At 48.5% G+C, this 9,690-nt stretch overlaps 1 protein-coding gene across 3 annotated transcripts in view; it reads right to left on the bottom strand.

Annotated features, from left to right (window-relative positions):
• Positions 1-7,047: 7,047 nt before the first annotated feature.
• LOC117047076 (solute carrier family 2, facilitated glucose transporter member 9-like) overlaps positions 7,048-9,690 on the bottom strand; it is a 36,029-nt gene continuing 33,386 nt past the window's right edge. For all 3 annotated transcript variants that reach the window (XM_033149834.1, XM_033149833.1, XM_033149835.1), the window contains exons 11-12: positions 9,301-9,428; positions 7,048-7,857 (exon numbers count right to left, since the gene is read on the bottom strand). In XM_033149834.1, coding sequence (XP_033005725.1) covers positions 7,606-7,857; positions 9,301-9,428 — 380 coding nt within the window. In that variant the 3' untranslated portion in view covers positions 7,048-7,605. The remainder of the gene's footprint in view (positions 7,858-9,300; positions 9,429-9,690) is intronic.

The following is a 9,690-nucleotide window of genomic DNA, read 5'->3' as shown; positions in this document are numbered from 1 at the left end:
TTACATGATCTGTGAATTACATTACGGTATATATTTGTATATTGCTTTTGTTCCCAGGAGTTCTAGGTTGGGCATGCTATCCTCCGCTCCTGCCTTTTATCTTTGCAACAGCCCTGTGGGGTTGGCTTGGTGAAGTTTATATATGTACATAAGCAGCAGTTCTTGGCCAAAGATGGGTGGTAGTATGTGTGTGTGCACAGGTGCCCCAGTGCTCATACAGTGTACCAGGATATCCTATTGACATCCCTGCTTAGCATAGATGACCCTCCCTCAAAGCTGTAGTGACCCACTACTCAGCATAGCAACTACCCTGTTGGCACGAGGCCTGGAGAAGTCTTGGAACTGAGTCTACCTCTGCCAGATTGGCCTTGGTTTTGGTCTCTTAAGACCTTGCCTCCCACTTCTTTCCACCTTCCTCAGTGGAAGGTATAAAGCACAGCCTAAGATCCAATAAAAGGGATGCGGATGGCGCTGTGGTCTAAACCAAAGAGAATAGGGCTTGCTGATTGGAAGGTCAGCGGTTCGAATCCCCGTGACGGGGTGAGCTCCCGTTGCTCGGTCCCTGCTCCTGCCAACCTAGCAGTTCGAAAGCACATCCAAGTGCAAGTAGATAAATAGGTACTGCTCCGGCGGGAAGGTAAACGGCGTTTCCGTGCGCTGCTCTGGCCACATGACCCGGAAGCTGTCTGCGGACAAACGCCGGCTTCCTCGGCCAATAAAGCGAGATGAGCGTGCAACCTCAGAGTCGTCTGCGACTGGACCTAACGGTCAGGGGTACCTTTACCTTTACCTTTAAGATCCAATAAGATTTGGACTTGCAGGGAGGGGGAGTAGCAAGGAGGAGGCACCGGTTGGGAGGCAGCAATTTCCATTTTCCCCTTGGCATCTTTTATTGTGCTTGCTTTTGGGTGTAGAGTTCCCGTTTACAGGGGCTTCAACGTTACTAAATGGCAGCACAGAGAATGCTGGGCTCACTCTCGCAAAAATCAATAAATGAATAAATAAATACAGGCAGCAAAGAGGCCTGAAATGATTCTCGTTTGCCGGGAATGAGAGACACCAAGTGTAATTTAGGGTTTGATATTATGAAAGCCTTGCTGCTCTAAAGCAGCAGGATGCTCAGCGGCTCATTAATAAAGGATAAACTTGGAGTCTATTTACAAGGCACTTTTTGGGATTATTTACACTCCATTATACATACGTAATGTTGTACATATTTACCGCTTGGCTTGGTGGTGAACAAAGGGATTTAGGAGAGGGTTTGCTCCTCTGACACCCCACCCCTTCCCCTCTGAGCAAGGTCACGCCAGAGGGGACAGCCAGATCTTCAGGGAAGTATAGGCAAGGAAGAAAAGATATTAGGTCTATTTTCTGAACTAATATAGATTGGAAGCAGGCAGTCTGGCTTGATGCCAGTCGAGCCAGTGGCATTCTTCAGGTATCTCTCTCTGAAGTGGAACAAACCACTTCTGTTGGAAGACACAGACATTTTCTCCTTTCCTTATCTCATCAGCATGATTACCTAGGCATGCCAATACTACTGTAAATGCTATGTCTGTGTTATTGAAACAGGTTGGAAAATGATACAAAGCAGTTCTAATGAAGGGCAGTTCTGGTATGATGGCACCAAGAACCTGGCCAAAGTTACAAATATGATCCTCACCCCCAGTGGCGGAGGAAGCCTCTTCGCCGCCTGGGGTGGCGGAGCGGAGGCACCCCCCTGGGGGCAGGGCGTCACGACACACGTCGGATGCACTGTGTATGCCCGGAATTTCCAGGCATGCGTAGTGCATCCGGGCCGGCGCTGCTGCTCCCATGGCGAGCCGGCGGGCGAGCGGCGGCTTGTGGGGCTGCCCCGTCCGTCCGTAAAGAGGCACGGACGGGGTGCCGGGCGGCGGGGGAGTGGCGGGAGGGGCCGGGGAGTGTCACCTCCCTCCCCTGGAATCCCTGTGTGTGCACGAAACAGTTGTTCTTCTGTACCCTGCCAACACTGGCATACGACACACAATCGAATCACTGCTGAGGTGCACCCACGATTGTTAGGTCTGAGGAGATGAAGATGATACTTCCACAGCTGTTGCCATTGGCTGCAAACTGCTTATTTTGTCACAAAAGCACTGAGCAGCTGAGTGGATATAAAGGCAGGCCAAGGGGAAAGCCCTTCTCTGTTCCCCAGCAGGACACAGCTGGCAACAACTGTGATATTCAGCAGTGCCCCTTTTTCCCACTTGGAGAAGGAACACTGGAGAATAGGAGGCTATAATCCAGCAGCAGGATGCTATGGAGAAATAATAAGGCAAGTTTGTTTGCTAGGTGGGATTTCAGCTTGAAGGCTGCTGATTTCCATGGCCAGAAGCTTGCTGATGCCTAGCAGTGGACCTAACAGAAGCTGGCAGATGTCAGTGGGTAGATGCTGGCAAAGTTCACATTCAGAAGCTGGTGGATGCTGCAAGGCTGAAGCAGGCTGATATTTGTGAATGTAAGCTGGTTGAAGTTCACCTTCGGGAGCCAGTTAACAGCAGCAGGTGGATATTTGTGGAATAAAGCCAAGGCACAAAAGTAAATGAATGAGGGGTGGATGTGTTCACTGGTGTTCTTCATGGATGTTGGCTGGTGTATGTCTATGAATGAATGAATGGGAGCTTTCGAATGTGGTCAAGGTGAAATGGTGTGTACATGTGCATGAATGGGATGTGTGAAATAGATGAATAGATGAAAGCCGGCAGACTGAACTTAGCAGATGAAGTCACAAGGCAGAAGCTAGGAGTGGAGGTGCCTGGGCGATGCTGCCAGACGGCAGCTAGTCCACTCATTGCCCATTTTTCTTCTTGTTGTTACAAAATCCCTTTTACATGGATGTCTGAAGCCAGTGAGTTTTTCTCAAGACCACCCATGAAAGCAATGGAGAGAACTGCAGGGCTTAAACAAGCCAGCTTATATTTCTAAATGCATATACTGGTCATTCTATATTTTTCCTCGGGTAATGGGATATCATGCATTTGAGTTGGTATCATTAGACACGAAGGGTGTGCTGGGTGAGAAATAAATAAGAAATAAACAAACAAATCACTGTTGGTGTGCTCCTATGATTATCCACGTGGCCTGACTGGCCTCATAAGGACTGTGGCTGCTGCCCAGCAAGGACTGGGGTATTTTGTGGGAGCTTTTGCTGTTGTTACTGATATTACTGATGTTAACTTTTTGTAGCTTTCTTTTTAGGTGGAAATTGTTTGGTTTGGTTATGTAATGTTAGACTGGAAAGAGAAGTGGCTGAATTGCAACTAATCACCAAACTTAAAACCATGGAGAAACCTGGTCTGAACAAAGACATTGGATTCTTATCTCATTATACATGACAAAGCTATCTTTAGCCTTCTCACCCCCTGCCTTTCCCTGTAAGACCCTGCTGATCACCCATTCCCACCACCCTTCTGAATAATATCCCTCCCCACTCCCTCACTATATTTAAGGGTCTGGTGATTTCCGTTTCAGTGTATCTGAAGAAGTGTGCATGCACACGAAAGCTCATACCTAGAACAAACTTAGTTGGTCTCTAAGGTGCTACTGGAAGGAATTTTTTATTTTGTTTTGACTATGGCAGACCAACACGGCTACCTACCTGTAACTGTAGTTTTTAATGTGTTTATTTTTATGACTACTTTGCTATGTTTGTAATTATGTAAATCTTTTCATATTGTCTCCCAAGAAAAGGCCCCAAAGGGGAGAGGTGTTCTTCCCTCAGCTTCCATCCTATGTCCCTGCCGCACTACAACATAAGTCTTCCCTGGCCCTGTTTTCTGAGATCCTTTCAACTGGCAGTGTTGAAGATTAATCCTGCACAGGATGTAGGACGCTGCCTCTGACCCAGTCAGGCCCCTGGTTCATTGACATGGTCCCCATGGCACCCACAGAGGCCCATCAAGTTCCCAGTCATGTTCTCCATCCTTCTGACACACTAGACGGAATTCAGAATCTCGAGGTGAGGAATCTGTCCCAGTCTCTCCTTCCTACTTGTCAACATCTCCTGAGGATTCCCCATTCTGTGCTGACCACAGGAGAAAATCTGCCAGAATTCTGAATAGATGCTGGGGCTGGACACCAAGGCGAGGAAGAGAAAGAGGGAGAGAGCGCTGGGAGGGAACTGTAGTTTGATGCTTAGAGTTGTTAGGACACCCTGTTCCCCTCAGAGACTTAGAATTCCCAGTTCCCTGTGAAGACGGATTGATTGGTAAAGCCGGAACTCACTGGAATACAGTTCTGGAATCTCTCAGGTGGGCGCCATTATGAGAGAACAAGGGAGGAAATCATGGTGAGTTCTGGCACCTCTTTTTCTAGAAAAATAGCACTGGAAATTGTAGGAGGTGCGCAAATAGGGGTCTCCTAAAAACTGTCAGCACCCTTAAACTATTGTCCCTTGGATTTTTTGAGGGAAGCCATGAATGTTAAAGAGGCATGATAGTGTTTTAAATGTATGGTGCAGATGTAGGCTAGTAAAGTTAGGATTGCAGCTTCACGCAGCTCAGTTTTACTGAAAGCATCCACTTGAGATTACTGACCAACAGGGACATCTAGTGGTCATTCACTATAAAACTTTCCATTCTCTGTGTGTACAAATTATTTGTTTATTGTGTAAAAAAAGAAAAAACCCCAAACCCACCCATCTTCCAGAGAGTGAAAAATTCCACATCTGGCCCACCTTCCATTTTATCATCACACCAACCCTAGGAAGCAGATTTATATGAGGGAGCTACTGGCCCAAGGTCACCCAGCAGAACATTGGGATTTGAACCTCCAAACTCCAACCACTACACCACCTTGTCTCTTGCTTAATGATAACATGAGGGTTGGTGTAATCCTAAATTCGGTTGGCCTCCATGAGGGACTGAGCCCTGTGGAACGCCTTACCTGCAAACTCCAACTGGAAACGTCCCTGCCATCTTTTCAGGTGTCTCCTGAAAACTGCACTTTTTAGACAGGCCTTCACAGTGGCATAGCGGGGCGCCCTGGGTTGCAGGGGAGGGGGGTGACACTTGGGCCAGCCCTGCCCCACCCCGCCGGCGGGCCCCGAGCAAGCCGCGGAGCAAGGCAGCCTCGCCCCGCAGCCTGCTTGCAAACCTGCTCAGCGGCCTGCAAGCAAGCCGCGGAGCAAGGCTGTGCCGCCCCTGGCTTGTCCGGACACCGCCCGCCAGCGCCACTATGGGCGGCTCGTGGGCTGCCACCACTACTCCCGTGGTGATCTTGTGAGTCGCTGAGCGCGAGCGGCAGGCATAAGGCCGTGCTGCTTTTCACGCACGGCAGCCCCGCGAGCCGCCGATTGCTCAGCGGCTCGCACGGTCACCGCAGGAGCAGCGGCGGTGGCCCGGCGACAGAGTGCACATGTGCGAAATCCAGCGCATGCTCACTCAGTCGCCAGGCTGCCACCACTGCTCCCGCGGTGACCGTGTGAGCCGCTGAGCAATCGGCGGCTCGTGGGGCTGCTGAGCGCGAGCAGCACAGCCTTACGCCCGACGCTTGCACTCAGCAGCCCCATGAGCCGCCGATCGCTCAGTGTCTCGCAAGGTCGCCACGGGAGCAGCAGCGGCGACCCAGCGGCGGAGTGAGCATGCGCCGGATTTCGCGCATGAGCACTCTGTCCTGACGTAGCGTTGTGACGTCACGACGCAACGTCAGGGCACCCCGCCTCCAGGGGGTGCCTCTGTTCGCCACCCTTGGTAGCGAGGAGGCTTCCTCTGCGCCTGGGCCTTCATGACAGGATTTTTTCTTCTTCAAATGAACCAGTATGTACTGATGTTTTTAATTATGCTTCACATATATTTATAGGTTGATTTTACTGTATTTTACTGTAAGCCACCATGTTATATTTTATGAAGGAGTGGATTACAAATTTTCAAATAAAATGATAAATACAACTTTGGAAAGAGTTCATCTGGCTGAACTAGATGCTAAATGAAGTACATGTAACAATTCTACCTCTGGCTCCCACAAAAAACCTGTTCTGGTAACAGGTGGTATAAAGCAGAGAACCAGCAAGGGGAGGGTGTGCTTAACCCTTTCCCCATCCACCACCCTAATTTAATTTATTAATGGGATTCCCTTCCATTCTTCCTTCATGGAATTCAAGGCAGCCCACATATGGTTCTCAGGTGATTCCATTCAAGCACTGGCAGGGCCCAGCTTAGAATAGAGAAGAAATTCAATTTTGCTTGCATTTTAATGAAAAACTTCCTAACCTGCCATCTTGAACCAATTAATGAACCAAAACACAGCTATCCTTCAAAATTCACACTTCTCAGAACACAAACCCAAAACATTCCTCTTTATTTTCAATCTCTAGGGCTGGGTTGGAGGGAAACAACCTGGAAAACACGACTCAGAAGCGTTGTGTAACAAATCAGAATGAATTCTCAATAACCAGGTGGTCTGGAAATAACCTCAGATTCTGTGGGGTTATGAGGGAACCTGTGGCCCTCTTGACGTTGTTGGACTCCAATTCCCATCAGTCCAATCTAGCATGGCCAAAGGTCAGGGGTGACAGGAGTTGTAGTCCAGCAACATCTAGAGTGCCACAGATTCTCCATCTCTGGTGTAGGCCGTACTGAACTTGATGGGTTACAAGTTCCCTACCCCTGGAATAGTTTTGTTATGAATTAATTAATGTTGAGTGGAATGTCCCAGCAGTGTATTGCTCTTGCTCTGCTAGGGAGTAAATCAGTGACTGAGTGGGCATTTGACTTCTGTCTTCGCCTTTTGGGACATAGTGGCATGTGGAATGTATATGTTCTCTTACAGATATGCAGGTACCCGCGTTTCTCCTAAAATAAGACACCGTCTTATATATTTTTTCGCTCAACAAAACACAGTATGGCTTATTTTCAGGGGATGTCTTATTTTAACCGTGTCGCATCGGTACGCTGCATAGCCACGCCTCTCCAGGCTGTTTTAATGGGAGGTACCACGTCACTATGGCTTATTTTCGGGGTATGGCTTATTTTTGGGGAACGGCTTATATTTCGCAAATGCATAGAAATCCTGCTATGGCTTATTTTATGGCTATGTCTTATTTTAGGAGAAACAGGGTAGGTACTGAGTTCGTCTTTTGGTGTGGTTCAGACGTTGCTGTTTAGTTGCAGCACTGCTGGGAAGACTTGTTATTGGTGATCTCTCAATAGGATTTCCAGTCACGTGTTGGCATGACTACCAGAAAAATCGGGAAGCAGGTGAGGTCTCCAAAAAAAATCCTCAAAATGCCTTAAAGGTAAGAGGATGAGTCCCATTCATGACATTCTGAAAAAAACTGTGTGTATAAACCAAGTTCCTGAGGATAGCTATCCCTCAATGCCCTCAGAAGAAGACAGTGAAGGAGGAAGAAAGGATTTGGGACAGAAGTGCACCCAAAATACCTGGGGGCAGAGTCAGACTTCTTATGTTTAAATTAGATGCTTCTCCCCAAAGTCTTCCCCCGGTCCCTTTTGTACTGCTGGTCCAGGCAAGATGAAAGAAGTTACAGGAAGAGAATCAATATTATTGTCTCCCTTTGCCATTTCACTGAGGTGGCTTCCCAACAATAGGAGAAATGGAACCCCCAAAACACTGAATGGGAGATCATCATGGAAGGTTGGATCCTGAGCCAGAGAGTTCCAGGGAGCTGTTCTCCAGGGTACCATAACCATAACCATTGAACTTGATCATCTTGACAGAATCTGGCAAGCCGGAGAGGAAGGAGGAGCGAGAGGCAAACATGTGGCTGATCTCCACAAACGTCTTGTTTTTGGTCTCGGGGATGATGAAATAGACATACAGTGCCACCAAAAGGCAGACGCCACAAAAGACCAGGTAGCAGAAGGCACCAGCAGACATCTGGGAATGGAAACAAAGAAGAGTCCAGATAAGCAGAGGGACATGAACAGGCTTCATCCATTCAGTCCTCATCCATTCAGTTGGTTCAGTGCACTAAGAAGCAGCCACCAGCATTTTGAGTGTTTAGGACACCCTCTCTGTTAGCAAACCCCAGCATCTCCTATTCCTCACCATCACAGGTTCTCTTCTTACCTATTAAGGCCTCTTAGGAAGATGCCTTACATCAAGTCAGGCAATTGGTCTTTCTAGCTCAGTATTGTTTACATCCAGGGTTGGAGAACCCTTTTCAGCATTTCCTTCTGGAAGCCACATGGAAGGTGTCAGGTGTGAAGAGGCAAAAGTGAGTGAAGCAACAAATATAAATATTGCCACTATACAGTAGGCTAGTTTCTGAACATACTTATACATCTCTCTCCCTCCTCCATCCAGGCAACAAAAGACGTGGTAAGGGTATAAACAAAAACACCCCAAGAAGGGTGTGAAGCAGTTTGTGAGAGGCAGGGCATGGGAAGAAGGGGTGTGGCTGGGGATCAGGTGTGGTGTGGGAAGAGTTCTGAGGGCCAGACAGAAATGCTTTGAGGGCCGCATTTGGGCCCTGGGACTAAGGTTCCTCACTCCGGTCTACGACTGGCAGCAGCTCTTCAGGGTTTCGGGCAGGGTTTTCCCTGAGCCCTACTTGGAGATGCTGCAGAATGAACCTGTGACCTTCTGCAACCAAATCAGTGGCTCTTCCACTGTGCTATGGCTCTTCCCCTTCCTCTTAATGTGTTTCCTTCTGGCCCCGACGGGGATTTAATAATGTAGATCAGGGTGGTCCAATGCATGGCTCTTGAGGCCTTTTTTGGTGGCCCTCAGCAACATTTGATGTTCTCCCCCAGCCCTTTCCATGCCTTCACAAAGCCAGTTAGGTGAGGTGCTGCGCTTTGGGAAGGAGGTGGAAGGGCTCTAGTGGCACCACAATGATGGGAGAGCTTCAGTCCAAAACGTCTGAAGGGCATGAGGTTGGGAAGGCTGGTTTACTGTAACGTGTGCTTTCTGCCACTCAGAATGCTGGAGCATGACCCCATCGCCACTACCGAGAAAGTACTAAGCTATGCAATACCTATGGAGCTCCTTCCCCATTTCTAGTAGAAAGTTCTAGGTTACACAGAAATACAGCATGTGGTTCTCCTCTGTGCTGTGTCCTGCAACCACTGCTAGAAGGAGCCTGCCATGAGAACCACCAGGCCAGGCATAGGCAAACTCTGGCCCTCCAGATGTTTGGGACTACAATTCCCATCATCCCTGACCACTGGTCCTGTCAGCTAGGGATGATGGGAATTGTAGTCCCAAACATTTGGAGGGCCAGAGTTTGCCTATGCCTGCACTAGGCATTCTACTCTCTTGCCTTCCTAGTCAGGGGACCCTGGAGCCTACCAGCCGCTCAAAGGGGCCCAGTATTACCTGCAGGAAGGGAAACACAAAGCCAACAGTGAAGTTGGAGAGCCAGTTGAGGGACCCACCCACAATGTAGGCTGATGGCCGGTGCGACTGCTTGAAGAGTTCAGCTGTCATCAGAAATGGAACTCCAGCTGTATGGGAAAGATGGCACTCAGAATAAAATAGGCCAGGCTAGGCTTTTAACCTGAGCCCCTGTTAGTGGGGCCAGACTGTCAAAGGCAGAGCCTGCAAATAACCCTTGCAGGGGTGCATCTATTTCAAACCATCAGGTTCCCCAAAGATGATGATGATGATTAAATTTGTATACCACCCTATACCCACAGGGTGGTTACAACATAAAATCACAAAATACATAATAAAAATAAAAACAACCCAGCAATAAATCTTAATTAT

The sequence above is a fragment of the Lacerta agilis genome, chromosome 5 (assembly GCF_009819535.1).
Source record: "Lacerta agilis isolate rLacAgi1 chromosome 5, rLacAgi1.pri, whole genome shotgun sequence".
In the NCBI taxonomy this organism is placed as follows: Eukaryota; Metazoa; Chordata; class Lepidosauria; order Squamata; family Lacertidae; genus Lacerta; species Lacerta agilis.
The sequence above is the reverse complement of the archived record's forward strand: the minus strand, read 5'-3'. Positions and strand labels throughout refer to the sequence as shown.